The sequence below is a fragment of the Alexandromys fortis genome, unplaced genomic scaffold (genome assembly GCF_014885135.2).
Source record: "Alexandromys fortis isolate MF-2015 unplaced genomic scaffold, M_Fortis_MF-2015_v1.1 scaffold_70, whole genome shotgun sequence".
Taxonomy (NCBI): domain Eukaryota; kingdom Metazoa; phylum Chordata; class Mammalia; order Rodentia; family Cricetidae; genus Alexandromys; species Alexandromys fortis.
This window is the reverse complement of record NW_026067955.1, coordinates 3,029,870-3,052,377: the sequence shown is the minus strand read 5'-3', so window position 1 is coordinate 3,052,377 and position 22,508 is coordinate 3,029,870. Positions and strand designations below refer to the sequence as shown.

At 48.7% G+C, this 22,508-nt stretch overlaps 1 protein-coding gene across 1 annotated transcript in view; it reads left to right on the top strand.

Annotated features, from left to right (window-relative positions):
- Positions 1-22,508, top strand: part of Thsd4 (thrombospondin type 1 domain containing 4) — a 572,599-nt gene that overhangs the window by 538,968 nt on the left and 11,123 nt on the right. The window contains exons 9-15 of the mRNA XM_050151848.1: positions 2,079-2,254; positions 5,212-5,308; positions 6,815-7,096; positions 14,559-14,688; positions 15,839-16,043; positions 16,511-16,684; positions 20,814-20,987. Of these exons, the coding sequence (XP_050007805.1) occupies positions 2,079-2,254; positions 5,212-5,308; positions 6,815-7,096; positions 14,559-14,688; positions 15,839-16,043; positions 16,511-16,684; positions 20,814-20,987 (1,238 nt within the window). The remainder of the gene's footprint in view (positions 1-2,078; positions 2,255-5,211; positions 5,309-6,814; positions 7,097-14,558; positions 14,689-15,838; positions 16,044-16,510; positions 16,685-20,813; positions 20,988-22,508) is intronic.

Genomic DNA, 22,508 nt, shown 5'->3' with positions numbered 1-22,508 from the left:
TATACTTTTTCATTTCATCTTGATCTGGCTTACTGTATCAGCAGAGAAACCTATTAGGGGACAGAAAACCTATCAATAGGTTTATTTATCCACATATACCAAGGTATATTTAGTTTCAAATTTTCAAAAAATTTTTAATTGAAAGATTATACTTCTGTTGCCAAAAACAATTTTGCCCTAGGAAAGATATAACCTGCCAAAGAAGGAACTCCCCCCAAAGTTAGGGTTGGGGCAGGGTTTTGCTTTTATCTTTCCATGAAAATAAAAGCATCCAACCAGAGACCACTGTACAAGTGAAACATCCAAAGAAATGGGACAGATCATCAAGAGAAAATGTCCCAAGAAAAAGAGCAAGTTGGCCAAGTGGTATCTCCCACCCCCTCCAGCTGACTGGCCTGAAACCCCAGACTAATACCAGCACCGATTCCACCATCTTGCCTGAGCAGCTGCCCCTTCCCGCTGGACAACCACCCAGTGCTCCACTCCAATCGTGGGCGTCTTTGGTTTGACTGCTGTATTCTACCTAGCTAGGATTGCCACTGAACTGACAAATACCACCCAAAGATAGCCTCGGATGACACACTGCTCAGGACATTTAAATTGCTGAGTTCCTATGAGACTGGCATGAACATTTCACAGAACTTTGAACTCAAAAATGCTTCATGCTAAGACCTGCCAAGTCAAGCACAACCAAGCTGGACATTGTGGGAAGCTTGGCACAAATAGCTGTATTGTTGTAAATAGTCTTACTGTATTAGAGTTCAAAATCTCCCCTTTCTATTTACACAGAAAGGGGGAGAAATGTTGCAGGATACTTGATCACACTGTGAACCCCGAGATTGTGTTATTTAGTGAAAAACCTGTTCCTAGTTGCGGCGTGCCTCAGTCCTAGCCCACACCTTTAACCCAAGAGAATTCTGCTGGAATGTTGTGAACAGGATTAAATAAAGTCAACCATAGGTCAAGAAACAGAGCAAACTACCAACTGACTGGGAAAAAAAAATCATAGAGAATAAGAGAGAATCAGGAAGATGAATAGAGAGGTGCACAGGAAGTAGAAGGGAGGGACATCTAGTTGCAGACGTTTTTTGGTTTTGATGGTATAGGAAAAAAGCTCTCTTTCTGGGACATCAGAGGAGGATGAAGCAGCGGGGTGCTTTCGCTGCCTCTCTGAGCTAACAGGTTTTCACCCCAGTATCTGGCTCCTGAGTCTTTATTAGAAAATCGACCCATTGAGATTTAGTTAAAAACAACAAAGGCCCTACCGTTGAGGAATGATGGACAATGAGCGGGGACAGAGACTGATCAGAGCTTGCAATCCCCTGTAGAACGAGGCGTCCCTATGAGCACTGTTGCCTACCCCTGAGAGAATCCAGGGCCAGTGTTAATACGCCTTCCTATTTCACAAGAAAAGCCAGGACTCTCATTTTTTATTTATTTATTTATTTATTTATTTATTTATTTATTTATTATGTATACAATATTCTGTCTGTGTGTGCCTGCAGGCCAGAAGAGGGCACCAGACCCCATTACAGATGGTTGTGAGCCACCATGTGGTTGCTGGGAATTGAACTCAGGACCTTTGGAAGAGCAGGCAATGCTCTTAACCTCTGAGCCATCTCTCCAGCCCTCTCATTTTTTTTTTAATGTGAAATCCCAGTTCTTAAATTTAGGCTTCATTATATTCAAACAAAACAAAGAAAAAGAAAAAAACACTACACAAGCCAAACCAAGCCCATCCATGGGCCAGAATCAGCGCGTGGTCTGGAGTGCACGGCCCTCACATCGGGAATGACACGGTTACATAAGGTAGTCTCCCTCCCTCGTGTCTAATTCTCCCCTCATGCTCTCCACCCTCTGTTCTCAGCCTTTGCTCCCAGCCACGCCCACCCATCCCTCGTTTTGGTCCAGGTCCACGTGGAAGGGATTGGTTGAGCTGAGGTTGCAATCAAGCCCAAGATGATGCTCACAAGCCCTACGCATGCCTTAGGCCGTTAGATGAGCGGCTTAGGTGCTCAGGTTGCATTCTTGGGCACACCCTGAGCTCACCAGAGAAACTGTCTGATTTGTCTCCACAGCCTTGCGAAGCCGCTCTGGCCGCTCCATCATCAACGGGAACTGGGCAATTGATCGCCCGGGGAAGTATGAGGGCGGAGGGACGATGTTCACCTACAAGCGACCCAATGAGATCTCCAGCACTGCTGGGGAGTCCTTTTTGGCTGAAGGTCCCACCAATGAGATCCTGGATGTCTATGTGAGTTTGAGTGTTTTGTGGGTGCTCTCTGGATTTGGGATCCTATGGCGTCCAAGAAACACACTGAACAAATAAACAACACGTCTTTGCCTGGGCTCGATAAAATCCCTTGAGTGAGGCCTGTTTGAGGGACCCCTTTCAGTGCTTGGCGTTGGTCTCTGACATTTACCCCTGAATGTACAAGACTCACAGAAACCATAAAGTCTACCAGGTGCTTTATTACCCTTGGAGTTTATGGACCCAGTAAAACCAATTTTACTTGTTGAACCAAATCAGAGGCGAACAAATACCATGTTTCATGAGCCCTGGAGTTCCTCCAGGCTCTTTCCTCTCAGCGCTAATTTGGCGTGTTCTCTTTTATGGCAAGAGAAAGAAAATTCTGAGGGCAAAGCGACCCACTCCAGGCCCAGCCTTCTCAACCCCATCAAGGCAAATGGAGAAGGACCACTCCCCGTGCCCCTGGATGAAACAGTGACGCTTCAGCTGCACTACAGTGCCCCGTTTCACATAGCCGGGGCTGCGGCTGCGGCTGCAGCTGCACCTCAGTGCCCCGCTTCACACACACGGGGCTGCAACTGCACCACAGTGCCCCGCTTCACACACACACACACACACACACACACACACACACACGGGGCTGCGGCTGCACCACAGGGCCCCGCTTCACATAGACAGCCTGTGATCACTTTGCTTGAAGCCAGAGTGTTAATATTAAATTGCCCAGGCGTTGTCTCTAATGGTCTTTTAAAAAGAAACTACTAGAGGGGCCTGGGGATCTCCCTCTGTCTATAAAATCCCTGTCTTGCAAGCATGAGAAACTGAGTTCCAGCCTCAGCACCCATATAAAAGATGGCTGTGGTGACACATGCCTGTCATCCCAGAACTGTGGAGGCAGAGACAGAAAGATCAATGGGGCTAGCTGGCCAGCCAGTCTTGCCTAATAGGTGAGCCACAGGTCGCAGTAGAAACCCTGTCTCAAGCAGCTCCTGAGTCGTGACACCCAAGGTCATGACACCCAAAGGTCAAGGTTGACCTCTGATCGCCACACGCACACATACACATGTGAGCACACACACATGAAGCCACTAGAATCCTGTCTTCTGAAAAGATGAGGAACTTAAAGGTGACAAGAAACAAAAGCTTAAAATAACTACACTAATGCCTACTCTTCCCAGGGCCATGCTGGTCTCTACCGTTTGCCTGTCAGGTTTTAGAAACAGTAACCACTGGGATTGCTTCTTCATCTCCACGGTTCTGGGCTGTTCCTCTGCAGGGGTAGAAGGCTAAACGTTACAAAAGATGCCTTGTTTTAGTTAACTTGGGGGGTTTGTGAGCCATCCACTTGGTTGGTTGGCTCTGGGTAAAATTGAATGGTATCAGAGGTGAAGGCTCTGCCAGCGAAGCCTCCTGTGGGTGGTCAGGGAAAGGTGGCCAACAATAACCCCATAAACAGCATAAGGACTTCCGTGGCCAAATCCAGAGTGTTTCCTCACACAGAAGAGGCACGGGAGAGGGCAGAAGGAGAAGCAGTATGTGCTGAGGGGATCGAAGGGGCTGGGGTAGACGGCGAGGATGGGCGGTCACACAGCTGTGTCCCTCAAGTGTCCAGTGCTCAGCGCCATATTTCTGTAATGCCAATGAGATGGTCTTGGCTTGTGTGAGGAGCCCAGTGTCTCTCACATCTGCCTGCCTCTGGGTGAGTGACGGGGGGAGCCTGTTCCCTAGTCGGGAGAAGGCAAGAGGTGGTAGCAGGAGAGAGATCTCCAGGGCTCCAGTGCAGGCATGACTCGGGGCTAATTGCGGGGCTAATTGCAGGGTAACCGACATCAATATCAGTCATTAGTCTCCTCTCTCGTCCCGATGAAGAAATTAAAAGTAGGAGTCCAGCGACTGTCTCTGGGCTGCACAACTGGTCACCAGAGCCACTCTACAGAGTAGAAATAGCAACAAGACGGTGTCCCCTTGCTTGGCTCCCACTTCTGGTGTAGATTTTAGTGCTATTGCTCCGATCTACCCATCACCCTGCCCTCTACCATAACAGCTGTGAATGCAGGAAGGCCTGGTAAGCAGGGATTAATTCTGTTGGCCTTCCTCACTTACCTTATGCCTCTGCTCCAGACCTCTGCAGCCCATGCAGCCTCCATGCTGGCCATCCTACTTACTTTTATTTTTTATTGTTTGTTTTTATCAATGTTTCCTCAAAGAATATGACTGAGGTAGACTTACATGTTTTTATATATGGGTTTTTTTTGTGTTTTGCTTTTTTGTTTGTTTGGTTGGTTGGGTTTTTTGGGGGGGGGGGTTGTTGTTATTGATATGTGTTTGTTTGCTTACTTGTTTGTTTGGTCTGGGTTTTGATTTTCCATTCCATTTCATTATAGTTCTGGGCTTTCCTATGTGTGAAGGTGAGTTGAGACTCAGGCAGTAGAGAAGACTGAGGACTGGGGCAGACATTGAGCCAGCCAGCCTCCCTGGCCTAGAGGACGTTAAAGGACCCTTGATGTTCTAGGGTCATGGCCAGGAAAGCTGGTCTTCGTCTGCCTGACTCTGTGTCATCACCTGGTGCTCAGTCGGGCTCCTCTGCAGTGTAGACATCTTGGGACAGTTAGAGGCCACAGATCCAAGCCCTGGCTGAGGATGGCTGCCAGCTACAGATTCTCCTACTGGAGACCCTGCCCTATTTGGGCTTTATAAAACCTTAACTTTTATCTTGATAAAATCTTGACCGTTCACCCACTTTTCTTCTGATTCATGAACACACGAAGTCTTGGATTCTTCGAACACAGCCCCCAGGAAGCCACTGGAAGTGACTTTATCTAACATGCCGTGGGGTTACTACTGTAACTAGATAAGAGATTACACATTTAGCTGCGGTACCACTTCCGTTATTGAGACCCAAGCCAGCAGGAAATTGGGGTGTGTGGGGACTGTGGTGACTTTGATTTTTGTGTTCTCAGATGATACACCAGCAGCCCAACCCAGGAGTCCACTACGAATACGTGATCATGGGGAACAATGCCATCAGCCCGCAGGTGCCACCCCACAGAAGACCAGGTAAAGTCCTTGCTTCGCCATCAAGTCACTTTCTCTTAACGCTCTCTCTCTCTCTCTCTCTCTCTCTCTCTCTCTCTCACACACACACACACACACACACACACACACACACACACGTCTTTATCCTCTGTGTCCTGAACAATGCAGAGAAACCCCGTGGACACATGTTTCAGGTTAGTGGACTTGGAATCAGAACATGCTTCACATATGTGTCTCCCTGATAGGATATTCCTTTCACTGGATCCTAAGCCAGAGTTCGACATCCCGATCCCACGACTGGGATGATTACATTGGCTGCTCTTGCTGCTGGAGCAGTGACCTTCTAGCCAGGATCTTAGAATAAGATGCAGGTAGTTGTCTTACAGTGCTGAAGGCCAGAGGTCTCCAGTTTCAGCTTCTAGAAGCCTCAGCCTCTGTGGCCTGTGATTCCTTCCTCCACCTCCAAAGTCAACACAGTACCCCCTTCAGGTCTCACTCCCACTGGGCTCTGTCCACTGTTCCATCTCATCTGATTCTCAGGCACCCGCTTCTGTCCTGTGTAAGGACCCCTGAGACTACCTCAGGCCTTGGTACTCCGTGCCTTCTACCCACCTAACACTGTTCTAAAAAGAGCATCAGGGCTTAAACACAGTAAGGGAAGGACCAGAGTTCAGATCTCCAGAACCAACTTAATTGCCAGGTGGCCATGGCAACCCACCTGCAGTCCCAGCACTCAGAAGGCGGGGACAGAATCACCAGAGCAGACAGACCGGCTAGATTGGTTCCAAAAGTGAGCTCTGGGTTCCGCTGAGAGACCTTGCCCTGAATACGGCAGAGAGCAATCAAGGAAGACTCTTGATTTTAACCTCAGGCCTCCACATGCGTGTGCACATGCACTCCTACCCTTGTGCGTTTACATACATGTAAACACATGTATACATATGTACACATACATACACAAAGAGAAAAAAGTAATGATAACAAATTAAAGCAAAACAAAGGAAAAGCATCAGCCTTCAACTCCGTTTTCCTCCCAGAGGGACTCTCGCTTAACAGTGCAATGAATTCTGCCCTGCCCTTTCCTGTTCAAATACAGTCTGTCTGCAGATAATTTGGGCATTTATCTACATATCCAATATCATTGTTTTTAATTAGTCAGCTAAACCCAGCCAGAAAGGCTATACACATGTACACAGGCATAAAGAAAGGCTCTGGATCTAGGATGGGCTAAAGCACCACCAGGACACCCCCACCGTCTCTCTGCCCTCACTCCACTGAGGCGCTCATAGGAGGAGAGATTGAAAGGATGAGATTGGAAGCCGACCTTCAATCTCACCTCAGATGTGGTCTGCTCCAAGGACATTGTGTGGTGCCTGTCCGGGTCCTTGGTGCTCGGACAATACAAAGCCTCGGGCCCTGCCCGGGCTTTCAGATGTCTCTGTCTGAAATGGCCCTCTCCATCGTTCCCTTGCCTTTTCAACTCCATGTCCTAAGGAAGCTCATCCCTGTACTGTCTGCCTCTCCCAGGAGAACCGTTCAATGGGCAGTTGGAAGCAGAAGACAGACGCCTGGAGGACAGAGACGACCGGGACAAGAACCAGGAGAAGGAAGACTCACATGCCGAGGCCCCTGAGGTACTGACTTCGGCATCCTCACACACGCAGACTTTCCCCGTCAGGCATCCTGACAGATTCCCTGCCCACCGACCAGACAACTTGGTGCCACCAGCACCGCAGCCCCCCAGGAGAAGCCGGGACTACAACTGGAAGCAGCTGGGGACAACAGAATGCTCCGCCACCTGTGGGAAAGGTAAGCCTGGGCAGAAAACCCAAGTAAGGAAGGTAAGGGAGGGCCCAGCCAATGGGGGCACCCCTCAGCACATAAACCACCTGCGAGATGGCTTGCGCATCTGCTTACAGTGTTAGAGGTTCCCAAGATGAGCCGCAGACCCATACAAATTCGGGAAATCTGTGCTCACACCCTGTTGGTCATAGTGAAGGAACACAGATTTGAGCAAGTGGGCACGTGGGCCAACTCCAGGAGAGACCGGCCTTCAGGTGACCCCTTCCAGCAGAGCCACCCAGAATCCCCCAGCAATGGCATGTGACAGTTGGTGTGGAATACTGCCTGCCGGGGATGTTCACCCACGCTTTGGTGTGCAGATGCTTCCAAGCATTCCACAGGCCTCACTCTAGCACCCCAGAGGCCACACTGAACCAGAAAACCAGGGCATCGAGCACACAGAAACATTCACCGTCACACCAGGGCCTTCATGGTTATGATGCATAGAAAACACCCAGGCAATGAAGGAGACACACACACCCTCCCCGCACAGTGGGGACTTCCTCCTGGACCCCAGATTAGGCACAAACCACACCCAAACACCTGTTTTCACAGAGATCCTTTATTAAGCAGGGTAGAAAAGTTAACATGGCTGCTTTCTGACTCAGGCAGAGAAATAGCAGCAAAGACCTTGCAGGTGTGATTTTTAAGAAGAGAGAAAGGGAAGGTGCGTGGTAGAATGGGCTAGGATGCAGTGATGTATTTTAATTGGGCATGTTAATTAGGTGAACCAAAGGGGGCTATGGTTGCTGGACTTTAATACTTTGATAGCTGGACTTTGGTAGTCAGCCTCAGGAGACAGAAGTAGCCAAATAAGGAATAGACCTTGGGGGTTAGCTTTAGGAATGTAATGTAAGGGTTTTCAGCAAGGCAGAGGGAATGGGGGAGAAAGGCTAGTGTCCCTCTGGGCAGAGTGTTGCCATGCTCCAAGGTTGTGTCCTGGAAGCTACTCAACAAAGACAGGCAGTTAAAAACAAAACAACAACCACAGCAAAATCCATAGCATTTGAGCAACACGGACCTGCTGAGCTGAGCTTTCCCTGTGCTGGGAAGCACAATCAGAGAACATGCCCATATACTTCAGGGTCTGGAAGTTGATAAATTAACTTTATAGGTGGCTGATGTGAGTGCCATCCTCAACTCTAAAGATTTCAGGGGGAAACAACATATCTGGGGGCTTAGGTTTCCCTCGTCAGCCTTTATCTTCATCTTCTCCTTTCGTATTTTCCTGATGAAAAATTGAATTTCAAGTTCATCCAGTGTCCTAACCCAGTCAGCTAGGACCACCAAGGAAAACCCCTAGCCTAACAATGCCATCTTTATTACCTGTTGTAATAAAGAAGCCCACATACTGTAGCCTCTCTCCAAGCGAAAGGGAGATAGGACTATAGGGCTGAGGAGAAAGGCAGAGTTTCAGTGACGAGGCTCAAAGCAGAACACAGCTGCAGTTTTATACAAAGGGTGACGTGTGAAGGGGTCCACATCACGTCTAGACTGTAACACAGATGCAGGGTCCTTTCCGCGGGGACTCCAGTCAGGATAGGTGAGAAATCCCTGTGTGGCTGTCAGGCTCCTGGGACTGGAAACTGACTCTGACTCTTTCGAGGAGACCTGAGGTCCCCCTTGCAGGAAACATCCATGTTATAGTGTTGTGCCCAGGTCACGGAGACCCCAAGAAGACCACCAGAGACACAGACTCACCGAAATGCAAAACTAAGGTTTAATCATGCGGTACAAACTGTGGTGGGCACCTTGTCTCACAGTGGGGGCTAGGGGAGGTGCCCCACCTTTTTTAGTCAGGGTTTAAAAGGCAAAACCCCACAAATCTACAGTCATGGCCATAAAGGGTACGGTGACTCTCTGATTGGCTCCAGTCTAGGGGACTTTGCACTTTGCTGATATCCACCTTGAGCAGCTGGGCTGCAGTCTAGGGGATTTCCCACTTCACGGATATCTACCTTGGGGCCAAAATGGAGTTGGCTTTGTCCCTTCAATAGGACCACCCATGTTCTACATAATTATGGGCTGCTCCCTATACAGGATGAGGGCATCTTACTCTGTTGTCTCCCACCCCCAGAGTTTTCTAAAACCTGGAAGACTGTGTGATTCACCCCGGACATTAATTTGGCAGTTTGTTGTTGTTTTCTCTCAAGAGACTTGAATCTGGGCTGGGAAGATGGTTCCACATGAAGACCTGAGTTCAAATCCTAATAGCCAAGTAAAGTTGGCTATGTAGCATGAGTATAATCCACCTCAGCACCCCTCAGTTCAAGGCCAGCCTGGTCTACGAGAGATAGTTCCAGGACAGGCTTCAAAGCTACAGAGAAACCTTGTCTCAAAAAACAAACAAACATAAAAAGTTCCAGAGACTCCCAAACTAGCTAGCCTGGCCTACACAGCAGAAAACAACAAAGAAAGCCTATCTGAAACAAGGTAGAACAATACCCCAGGTTACCCCCTGACATTCGTACGTGTGAATACACACACACACACAGAGAGAGAGGGAGAGAGTTGTGGAGCTGAGGGTATGAGCTCTGCAAGTTTGATAATTAGCACACGTGCACACATAAAGATACACAAACACATCCATACACACAAACAAACACAAAAGGCTTCGACAGCTGCTTCTGTCTTTTTCATAGGAGCACTGGCCTAGTGGCTTTGGGGACTAGGATTTAGGTCTTTGGTTCCTTGTGGGTGCACAGGGGGTAGGGTAGGGGCAGGAGTTCTTTATGCTCAAAGCCTTGATGGTTTCACTGTGGTTCCACCTGCTGACTGGAGAATTGATGCATGAGCTCTTACTGCACACGTTGTGTTGTGCTCAGACCACATGAGCAGAGAGTGCGGCCTGAAGACGGACTGAGCTGGCTTCTGTTTTAGGTTTGTGAGGGGAAACGAGATGCCTGAAGACTGTGTCTTAACAGAGTCAGAGAGCTAGAGATAATTCTGCCAAAAGGTCAAAATCATTTTAATAAGATTTTGTCCAAGGCATTATAGAGATAAGCATGGTGTCTCAGCATTGACAAAGGAACCTGAGACCCAAATGGACTATTTTCCAACTTTTCTCCCACTTATGAATTGGTGCGGAGCCCAGATAGCTCAGATGAAAACTGTCCCTGTGTGATTTGCAATCCAGAATGACGTGTGTAGGAGATTCTTTCCCACCCTGTCCAGGGACTACACAATATTGATTTGTGAGTGTTGTTAGCAAGAACAGAGTGTGTAACCCTGCCACTGTTCCCTGGGTGGGTGCTCCCGGCCCATCGAGGTGGTCACTCCCTCTCTGTTCTGTAATAGACAGGATGGAGGAACCTCCTGTGGCCAGGGACTGCAAGTGACCAAAGGTAGCTATGAATGCAGCCGGACACCAAAGTTGTAAACTTATTTTAAATAAAACAAAAAGAAAAATTTTTTGAACTTGATTGTGAGGCTCTTGAGCAGGAACTTTGTAGATGGCAATGCTGTGACAGAGTAGCAGAAGGTTGGAGATGCGGACTGAAGGGAGCGAGGGAGACGCTCACCCACTCCTGCTGATTGTCACGTTGGAGAAGAAGAGAAAGTCCGTGTCCACTTATGCTTTTTCTTCAAGGCTCCTCTTCAGAATCTTTCTGGCTTCAGAGCCACGGTAGGGACACACCGGAACGCTGTGCTCCACAAGAGTGATGGCAGCAGACATGCAGGCCATGGCAGTGCACAAAGCGTGGAGCTAAACTCAGTCCTCAGCACCAATGACGAGTGTGCTGGCCCTGTGTCCTCCTCTGCTACCAAACCCCAGCCCCTGCCCTTGAGAGAGCATCATCTGCTCCTCACAGCCCCCTCCCAGAGCCCCCCATCCTCCCTGGTGAAGTGGTCCACACCTGGGCTTCTCACATGTCCAGCTACCATTTCGGCAGCCTCATACCACCCAAGACTTCCTTCTCTCAGGAAGGTGCCCAGGAGTGGCCCTTGATCACTGTGGTCATCAGCACGATGCCCAGACCTCTGCCTGTCTCTTGGCTTGGCTCTGTTAGTTCTTGTATTTCCAAGTCTGGAGTTAGTCAATTATTTTCTTGATGCTTCTTTTGCCTAACTCTCAAGTGAGTGTGTCTCACAGACCTCAACACTGCTCCCCAAGTTCTGCTTCCTCTTCCAGTAAATCATGCTTCTGTTTTGATCAGTATGCCCGTGCACAAGCGAGGACAACCAATCTTGGGTCCATCCTGCCACCCAGCCAGCACCTGCCCCACCCCTCTGCCCCTGTTTGTTAGCAATCGAAGGAATCACTGCAGCTCAGTCTTGAACAATAGGACTCCAGATGACATGCCAAGTGACAGTATCCCCTTCTGCAGATACTAAAGCGAACCCAAAGAAAGAAACATTGCAGTCACCAGAAGCAAGAGTTATAAAGCTGATATTTTTCTCAGTGCCAGAGAGACAAAGAGCCTCTGATTTCATTTATTTGGTACCTTTCCATGGAGCTGGACCACGGACAATGGGCAATGCATGTAAAAGCGGTCAAATGGGAGGGGAGGCAAGCGGTGGCCATCTGCCAGACAACCCCAAGCAAGATCCATCTTTCCAGGCACAGCATTCCTACGGTATCTTGTATCGTTTGGGCTGAATGTCTTAGGTTTCCCCTCTATGAGTGCCAAGCAGTTGGGGTGCCTCACCTCTGTTTTTCAATCCACAGAGCTGTAAGTGGAAAAGTTATAGCCGCACGGTCTGGAGGGAAAGGAACCGACAAGCTAAAACCTTTACTTAATCCCCTAAGAGCTGATTTCAAATGTGCAGGCTGTGGACCGAGTCTTACTCAACTTTGTGATTTAGCACAGTGTGCTTAATGTGGATTTAATTTAATTTAAAAAAAAAAAAAAGTCTCCTAAGGCTGGAGAGATGACTCGGCAGTTAAGAACACTCTTCTTTCTGGGGCTCCAGGTTCAATTTCCAGCATCCACATGGCTGCTGACAACTGTCAGCAACTCCAGTTCCAGGGGATCTGACACTGTCTTCTAGGCCTCTGTGGCCACTGCACAAATGTGGTGCATAGATAGACATGCAGCCAAAAGACCCACATAAATCAAAATTTTAAAATAGAATATATACTATATAATGGATGTAGGCATGTTGCAGGAAAACATTTAATACCAAAAAAGTCTTTGTTTGCTATTAATTTTACAGTCTCAACTGCTTTGAATTCAGCTGATACCTGGACTTAATTGGAACATTTTGAATAGCGATCTTGAGTTATAGCCATAAGTACATCTTTACTGCCATGGTAATTTCGATAACCATTATCTCAGATTCAAAACTCGCCTACAAATTGCCATGTTTCTTACACAAACTACCCTCTGGCTCAGGGTGTCACACAGGGTCAGCTTGAAGGATCCCTGATCACATCCGTGACTGATGACATTGAGGTACCTACATTAAAACGTTGTGGCCGGGCATTCAGCCATCTCTTACTCTCGATCATTGAGCAGCCCTGTGTGTGTGCATGCTCTGCCGGTCCTTACGAAGGGATGACAGAGAGTGGCCTCTCCTTGTGGGCATAAGCAAAGTATCTAGGAGGCAGCTTGATGGTCTGTCACCTTGGCGGTGACACTGGGAACAGAAGTAAGTTGTCCTAGAGTCCAACACCTATGAGCAGTGGTTTTAAACTGGATTTATAGAGTACCGGGCATGGATTCCCTGTGTGGAGTGGGTGATAATAGGGGCGGAGGAGTGAGAGTGGAAGCAGTCAGAATGCTCTATGTGTGCTTATAAAATAATCAAAGAACAATTTAAAATGTTTTAAAAGACACTATAAAAGAAAAAAGTTAGCCTTCATGATGCAATTAAAATTATAGTGAGTTACAGTTCTTTAAAAATATCTGACCATTTAGAGGCACAAATAGGCATGGTTTTTTAAATGAATTAGAGTTGTATGCTAGCCTAGTTTGTAAATGATTAGTGTTGTATGTCAGCCTGGTTTGTAGGGCCAACAATTACTCCCACTTCATAAAGGCACCAGCAATACTCAAATTCGGCCAGCAGGTGGCAGAAGAGAAAGACAAAATTGAATTAAGACAGAAATTACCCATAACTGGCTTTTTATAGAAAATAGTCCTTATTAAGGTAATGAAGTTACTCTATGTATTCAAAACAAAAACATAAAGCAGTTACTAGTTTTCCAAAAAAAAAAAAAGTACTAAAAGCTTAGGTCTCTGTTAGGCACTGGGTTCCGGAGGTGAACCAGGGCTGCGCTGAGAAGCAGGGCCTCCTGGGAAGTAGACAGATGCTGAGAAGACCAAGACCCTGGATCAAGAAACTGAGAGGATTGCATGAAATGTGTTTCAAATCAGGAAGGCAGCTGCTCTTCTGTAATGCTCACATCTCCTCTGCTTCAACCTCTTGGATGCTTATGCTCCTAGCTGGCAGGCCACACTAATACAGGGGACAGCCCCCTTCCCTTGCACATGCGCACAGACACACCCAGGCCTGGCCATCTCTATTCACAGCTAGACCCTCTGCAGCATTTGCCCTCTGACACCTGTGTTTCTGTCTGTGCCCATTGACTAGGGAGCTCTTTTACTGTCTCTGTGGGTGCATGTGTGTATACATACATGTATGTCCATGTGTATATGCACATGTACGTGAGTTCATGGGTAACCAGGTGCATATGAGTGTGTATGTGTGTGGGTATCAGAGGACAACCTCGGCTGTCATCCTTCTGGAAGGCCGTCCTTGTATTTGATAGAAGACCTCTTGTTGGGACTGGGGCTCACTAATTAGGCTAGGTGTTTGGTCATCCAGCTCCAGGAATCCACCTGTCTCCACCTCCCCAACAGTAGGATTCTAAGCAAGTACCTCTATGTCTGGTTTTCTGATAGGCACTGGGAATCTAACATGGGTCCTTGTACAAGGGCTTAATTTTTTTTTAATTTTTTTACAAGGGCTTACTTGCCTGAGCCACTTTCCCAAACACATCTCATATAACTTGAACAACTATAAACATTTTTTAGCTTCCTTTTATAAATAGATTGTAAGCTCCTTGTGGACAAAAAATACCCCCTCGTATGTGTGTATGTGTGTCCTTTGCACACTCAACAGCCCCCAGCAGAGCCTTGTGGGTATGTCTATATAAACAACAAGATGAAGGGATATGGGACTTGAACTCGCTAGTCCTGTACCCTCCCTTCATCAGTATCCAAATGCCTATGCATCTTCACCAGGAGCTTGCATCCCAGGGTCTGAGCTGGCCTTGGGCATCTTCACCGCGGGCTAGCGTCCCAGGGTGTGAGCTGGCCTTGGGCATCTTCACCATGGGCTAGCATCCCAGTGTGAGCTGACCTCCAGCATCTTCACCAGGGGCTAGCATCCCAGGGTGTGAGCTGGCCTCCAGGCATCTTCACCAGGGGCTTGCATCCCAGGGTGTGAGCTGGCCTCTTCAGCAACTTCCTTCTCTTTACAGGATCACAGTACCCGATCTTCCGCTGTGTGCACAGAAACACACATGAGGAGGTTCCCGAGAGCTACTGCGACTCCAGCATGAAGCCAACCCCAGAGGAGGAACCCTGCAACCTCTTCCCCTGCCCAGCCTTGTAAGAGCCCTCTCTGGCTAGGTCACCTTTTCTCAGGTCACTTCGGGTTGATGGGCATAAAATCTCTGTAGCAGATACAGTTGAGTTTTTAACCCATGTCAGGAACTGTGTCCAGGGTCCAGACCATTTAGTGGGCCTGCCCGTGTTTCTGGAAAACTGGGGAGTTGATGGTCTGTAGCAGGCATCAGGCTTAGCCAGGAATCCCATCAGGAAAACAAGGGAGGCCATAGGAATGAGAACCCAGTGAGGCAGCTCATAAGTGAGCTGCATATACAGACAGATGGAACCAGATCTGCCCAGAAGAGTCAGGAAGCATGCCGGGAGAGCAGGCTATTGAGTGATAAATAGACCGTCTTAGATGGATTGGGACAGGTCCCAAAAGGTCAAAGCTTGATCCTTGGAGTAAAGAAAAATATAATTTTTATCCAGATATGTGCTAAACACTTGATTGTGTCTCATTCAGTAACTGTCAAGATTAGGGCATGGAACCTGGCTGTGGTGGCGTGCGCCTTTAATCCCAGCACTGGGGAGGCAGAGGCAGGTAGATCTCTGTGAGTTCAAGGCCAGCCTGATCTGCAGAGCTAGTTTCAGGACAGCTAAGGGTACACAGAGAAACCCTGTCAAAAGGAGAAGGAGGAAAAGGAGGAGGAGGAGGAGGAGGAGGAGGAGGAGGAGGAGGAGGAGGAGGAGGAGGAAGAAGAAGAAGAAGAAGAAGAAGAAGAAGAAGAAGAAGAAGAAGAAGAAGAAGAAGAAGAAGAAGAAGAAGAAGAAGAAGAAGAAGAAGAAGAAGAAGAAGAAGAAGAAAGAGATTAGGACATGGAAATAGTGGACATCAGAGAATGCCTAGGTGACATCTCTTAGCTCCCAGGAGGGTTAGTGTTATAGGGAAATTAAGCCAATCTGGGGGTCATTGGGAGAGTCTGCTTTGATCACCAAATAGAAATCGTCTGTACCCTCTCACTCTTTCTATAACTGTGTACAGAATCTGGGCGATCTAGTCACAGTAATAGCGTGTCCTACAGGCTCCCCTACAGTCACATGACCTTTAGGCCCTGCTCTGGGGAGTGGTCCCGGTGATTTTTGCTCTGTATTCCTGTTAACCAATCTTCTCCCCCTTTCCCCTCCCCCCCTCATCCATCCCGTGAGCCAGCTGGGACATCGGGGAGTGGTCTGAGTGCAGCAAAACCTGCGGCCTGGGCATGCAACACCGCCAGGTTCTGTGCCGCCAGGTGTATGCCAACCGCAGCCTGACAGTACAGCCCTACCGCTGCCAGCACCTAGAGAAACCTGAGACCACCAGCACCTGCCAGCTCAAGATCTGCAGCGAGTGGCAGATTCGGACCGACTGGACCTCGGTATGGGACCTCCCTCCCTCCGATACCCACTGCCCCTCTCCGGCCTCCCCCGCTAGGACCCGTGACGGGTAGGGTGGGGAGTGTTTGCTGGAAAGCCTGATTGCCGACACATGTCGTGCCAACGGCTCAGCAGAGTTCAGGCTGGTGTACATGGTCTATATCCAGTCTCGCGACTGAGCCTATGTGAGTCTTGTACTTCCCCGGCCCTGCGCCTCCCATGGATGAAGAGAAGGCTAGCAACCACTAATAGAGCCAGCACCTTGTAGTGTTGTGCATCCCTCCTGGCGATGGAAAGGCTGGGCCCTGAGCAGGCCAGTAAGCAAGATGCCACCCAAAAGGTCCTCATAGCTTTCCATGATCATTACCTCCCGGGGGAATTACAGGCTTTGCAGGGGACGCAACAACGGGGTCCTGAGGGTCAGGTGACAAAGAATGAGGACGCAAAACCAAAGCCTGCTGTGTTTTAGTGCTCGGTGCCCTGTGGCGTGGGGCAGCGGACCCGCGACGTGAAGTGCGTGAGCAACATCGGGGATGTGGTGGATGACGAGGAGTGCAACATGAAGCTCCGACCGAATGACATCGAGAACTGTGACGTGGGGCCCTGCGCTAAGAGCTGGTTCCTTACAGAATGGAGTGACAGGGTGAGTGTGCCCCCGACAGGGATCAGCTGTGTCACAGGAACTCCCGAAGCCACTCAGAGGCACGCTGGTCGCTCAGAATCCCAAAGTTGATTCCTCCCCCAGGGAGGTGTCTATAACGTCTAAATTGTCCTCATAGGATTGCATTGGCGAAGTTAGCCCTGGGAAACCCAAGAGTTTGTTGGGCTTTCTAACAGAGCATGGGCAAGGGATTTCCTGCAGGAGGGCAGGAGATGGCAGCACAGCAGCATTGGAGTGCTGCATGGCAGCTTCCCCATAGCTGCATAGATGGACCCATGGATGCATAGATGGACCCCATGGTTGCATAGACGGACCCCATAGCTGCATAGATGGACCCCATAGCTGCGTAGACGGACCCCATAGCTGCATAGATGGACCCCATAGCTGCATGGCGGCTTCCCCATAGCTGCATAGACGGACCCCATAGCTGCACAACCCCTTTGGTTACTATCTTAGTCACGGTTTTATTGCTGTGAAGAGATACCATGACCACAACAACTTTTATAAAAGATAGCATTTAGTTGGGACTTGCTTACAGTTTCAGAGGTTTAGTCCATTGTCATCATGGCAGGTGCAGGCAGGCAGGATTCTGGAGAAGTTAAGAGTTCTGCCTCCAGATCAGGATCCACAGGCAGCAGGAAGACAAGACGTTGCCAGAGCCTAGCCAGTAGGGAAAACTCAAAGGCAAATACAGATGATCCACTCTGACCACTACTGTATGCAAGAGAGGCCAGCAGCCGATGGGCTTCGTCTATCAGGGACAAAACTAGACTTCTATGGAAGGGGACGCTGAGGATAGGCAGGAAACAGAGTCACACGGTAAGGCAAAGCACAGAAGAGATGGAGAGGACGCTTGAGATGAGCGCTCTTGCATTATTTACCCTGATCTTAAAAATAAAGAAAAAAAAGGTAGGGGCTAAGAAGATGGCTCAGGGGGTAAAGTGATCGCCGCTCAAGCATGAGGCCCTGAGTTCAGATCCCAGCACACACATAAAAGTCACACATAATGGAATCTGTAATACTGGCTCAGGAGAGGCAGAGTTCACTGGCCGGCCAGCCTGTCTGAACCCGTGAGCTCCAGGTTCAGTGAGAGACCTTGACTGAAAAAATCAGGTGTAAAACCGGACATGACGGTGCAAACCTTTAATCCCGGCATGCAGGAGGGAGAAGCAGGCAGATCTCTGTGAGTTCAAGGATAACCTGTTCTGTATGGTAAAGTTCAGGATGGCCAGGATTACGTAATAAGACCCTGTCTCGCAAAATAAGATAAATGAATAATAAAAACAGGGTGGAGAGCAGCAGATGGAAGCCACCCAGTGTTGAATAGTTATGAGAGCCGCACACAGAACTATTGCTGTCATGAGAAGGCGACTCTCCCCGGGACATTGCTTGGGTGTCCTTGCGTGTCTGTTTCGTCAGCCCCAAGTGTGATTAGGGTTCTGTCTCTTTTCTGCCAACCCCAGCAGATGTGGCCTGTGTTTCAGGAACATGTCTAGGAGACTGAGAACAGATCTGTGCAGCTTAGTCCCTGCTGTGTGAGGGTACCCCCATCTTCCCTCATATCTGCTGGCAGACTTCCTAGGCCTGGGAAATCCCCTTCAGGTCTACATCCACCATGCCTTCCCAGCCGCTAATGTAATAAAGAGAAGTTCCTTCTTCAGGCCCATTGTCCGGGTCCTCTCACTGGGCCCTGGCTCCATCTTTGATGGACTAAGCACCTGGGGGATTTGGAGAGCCCGCCGGCCCCAGGGGCATGTAAATGTGGAAAGCAGATGAAGTCTGTCAGGTGGAAATGTGTATGTTTTGTGCGGGGAGAAATGTTTGGAAAAGTTGAGACAGAGATAAATGACATTCAGGTTACTTTTGAAGGTTTGTTTTATTGTTGTTATTATTATTATTAATCTGTGTTTGTGTTTATGTGTATGTATATGGATGTCGTGTATTCGAGTGACCACAGGTGACGGAAGAGGCTATCAGAGCCCATGAATGTAGAATTCCATTCAGCTGTGATATGTTCAGTGCAGGTGCTGGGAACAAACCTGGGTCCTCTGCAAAAGAAGCAAGCAGTTGGGCTTTTTTTTTTTTTTTTGGTGGCGGGAGCAGGTTGTTAGTTTGGTTTTTGTTTTTATTTGTTTGATTTGTTTTGTTTTGTTTTAGGTGTTTTGATGCAGTGTCTCACTATGCAACCCAGGCTGGCCTAGAACTCACTGTGTAGACCAGGCTTGCCTCAAATTCACAGAGATCTCCTGCCTCTACCTCCCAAGTGTTGGGATTAAAAATTTGTCCCGCCACGCCCAGCTAGCAAGCACCAGTACCTGCTGAGCCATCTCTCCAGTGCCCTTGAGTTGCTTTTTATTCTTTACAAGAGATTTTTAAGCACCTTGAGTTGCACAGTTGTGAACTTAAAAACACAAGGCTAGGACAAAAATGTCTCCAGTTACTGTAACAAGGGCTTCTTTTTAACCCAAGGAGCTAATTCATCGTCTCAGATTTCTCACAGAGCTACCAACAGAGCTGAAGTCATAAAGACAATGTGTGACCCTGGGGGGGGGGGGGATGGGGCAGGACACTCCCTCCGCCATTAGGTTCTCTAGCTTCAGCCTGTGATTGAACTAACAAACTGTTAGCTAGAACAGTGGTTCTCAGCCTTCCTAATGCTGTGACCCCTTAATACACTTCCTCATGTTGTGGTAGCCCCCAAACATTAAGGTATTTTTCTTGCTATTTCATAATTGTAATTTTGCTACTGTTATAAATATCTGTGTTTTCCACTGGTCTTAGGCAACCCCTGTGAAAGGGTCATTCAACCCAATGGGATCTCAACCCACAAGTTGAGAACTGCTGAACTGTAGAGAGAGAGATTTTAATTTGATGTTGATATTTATTTTGTGGCAAAGGGAACTTCATAGGAAAGAAGTAAGGCTGCAAAAAAAGGAGCTTGTCTGGAGGGTTTGTGTCCGCTCTAGCAAGGAGGACAAATACGAAGAAGTTACTAGATGAGAGAAAGGGGTTGGCCATGAAGGGATGGTGAGGACAGGAGAGTGGCAAAGGCCTGAGAAGTGACAGCTGTTTAGTCAGTCAGCTCACAGTCAACTCCCCACCTCCGCTGGCAGGAATCCTCTCTTCTCTCCAGAAAAGCCTGGCATTAGAGGGATGGATCCCTGGAGTTCATTGGTCAGCCAGTGTAGCTAAACTGGTTCACTTTGGGTTCAGTGAGCCTCCCTGACTCAAAAAATAAAGTGGAAAGCAATTGAGGAAGACACCCACCATGAACTCCCGGTCCCCGTCTACACACACAGACATACAAACCCCCCAGAACCATGTGAAAGACGGACACGGTAGCACGCACCTATATCCCAGTACCTCTCTGTTGAGATAGGAGACAGAGACAGAGGAATCCCCAGAGCCTTGCAGGCCGGTCAGCCTGGACTACCCAGAGTGAACAGCAAGATACCCTGCCTCAAAGTAGAATGTGAGGACCAACATGCAAGCACCATGGTACACAGGCACACAAACACACAGACACACACACAATGTATACATACTTATGCATTGTATACACACACAAAATTGTTAAACAGTTTTAGAAACAAAGGAAGGCATGGGGTAGGAGGGAAAGCATGTGACTTAGGAAGCTGCAGCAAATGTGTTAAAGGATGATTGACAGGAAAGGGCATCTGAGCCCAGCCCTCAAGGATTCCGATGTTTCCTGGTGAAGGGAAGGGCATCCAGGAAGAAGGAGCCATGTGCAAGGGCTCTCATGGGACCAGGGAACTGCTGCCACGCTGACTCTGTCCAGAATAGGGCATTGGGTAAAATACTGGAACATAAGTCAAGAAGAATGGTTTGGTTGTGACTACTTAAAATAGATGAATTGTTCCTGGAATTTTCCCATATAACCCAAACAAACTGCATTTGACCATGAGTAACTGAAACTGTAGAAGGCAGGAGTAATAGATAAGGCAGAGACGTCCTGTTGTGGAAGTGTGTCATGTGTGAGAGAGGTTGACATCTGTCTCTCGAGTCTGGGGGACAGCAAGTCCTTGGCATCATCTGGAAGTATCTGCAGAACCCGCAGGGGCTCCACTCATGCCCTCCTTCTGTCTCACAGTGCTCAGCCGAGTGTGGGGCTGGCATGAGGACTCGCACAGTGGTGTGCATGACCAACCACGTCAGCAGCCTGCCTCTGGAAGGCTGCGGGAACAACAGGCCAGCAGAGACTACACCGTGTGACAATGGGCCCTGCACAGGCAAGGTGGAGTGGTTCTCCGGCAGCTGGAGTCAGGTGAGTGGCCAGAGCTGGGTACATCTCTGTAACCCCGAAGTCAGGGGAGCCACAGATTTGGGTCCATCTGTCTGCCCCTGGCAAGAGACAACATAGCAGAGGGATTAGAAACAGCTTTAAATCTGACTGAGCTACTCGCTGCTGCCGTGACCCGGAAAAGCTGCCGTGTTCTTGGTGCCTTATTCAGCCAACAGGTGCACCTACTGCGTGCTCACCTAAGCACCTTGTTCAGCCTACAGGTACACCCACTATGTGCTCGCCTAAGCGCCTTGTTCGGCTAACAAGATCCGCTGTGCTCCTACTGTGTGCTCACTTAAGCACTTGAGCTACATCTGTGAGTAGTCCAGTGCCCGCCATACAGTAGGTGCAGCCGGTGGCCACCACTGCCGCAGGTGGCTGTCGCTGCCACATCGCTACCGTGACTGAAGCTGGTTTGTCAGTACTTGACAATGTCAGAAGCTTCCCTTTAAAAATCTGGAGACTGGGCCACCGAGAGATAGCTGGGCAGGGAAAGCTCCTGTTGCACCGCCATGAGGACCTGTGCTCAGACTCCCCAGAACCATGTGAAAGCCGGACACGGTAGCACTCACCTGCAATCCCAGTACCTCTCTGTTGAGATAGGCGACAGAGACAGAGGAATCCCCAGAGCCTTGCAGGCAGCCAGCCTGGACTACCCAGAGTGAACAGCAAGATACCCTGCCTCAAAGTAGAATGTGAGGACCAACGTGCAAGCTTGGTGTGACCTCCACATACGCACCATGGTCCATGTTTGCCTGCACACGTACACATACATCATACACACTGAGGTTTTTTTGTTTGTTTGTTTGTTTTTGAGCTGGAAGTGTACATTATAAAGAGCAAATAATAAAGAAACTAAACTAACTTACAGATTGATGAGCTAGTTTTCCTTCCCTGTTCCAACACTGACCGTGAACCCCTGAGGAGTATAGAGAGCCGCCCCTCTGACTGCCCTGTCACAGCCCGTACTCACCCTCCCCGGCACCACCCTGGATTTGAGTTCTCAGCCCACTTAGCACCTGGCTCCCGGGGCTGGCTGATTCTCCAAGGCCTCTTTGGCTGAAGGTCATGATTTACACATTATCCAGACTCTAGCTCCATAGAGAATTTTTTTAAGTAGCTTTAAAAACAGACCTTGGTCAAATTGGCTGCCTTTCCCTGTAACTGATACAGGCCCTTTGGAGAGCAAGTTGGCAGCAAAGGGCAGGAGGCAGAAGGTGCCCGTTTGTCTCTCCTCAGTCGTCCCACCGTGGGGGTCAGTGTTAAGGAAGTAGTCACCAGCTGGGCATGGTGGCACGTACCTTTAGTCCTGGCACTCTGAGGCAGAGGCAGGCCGATCTCTGTGAGTTCAAGGACAGCCCGGTTGACATAGCAAGTTCCTGGAGAACCAGGACTACATATTGTCTTATAATAAAATTTTAAAAAAGCAATTATCCAAAGAAAAAATACTTCAACAGGAATGCTCGTGACATTAGGATGTTATCATTTGTCATTACCCAGGAA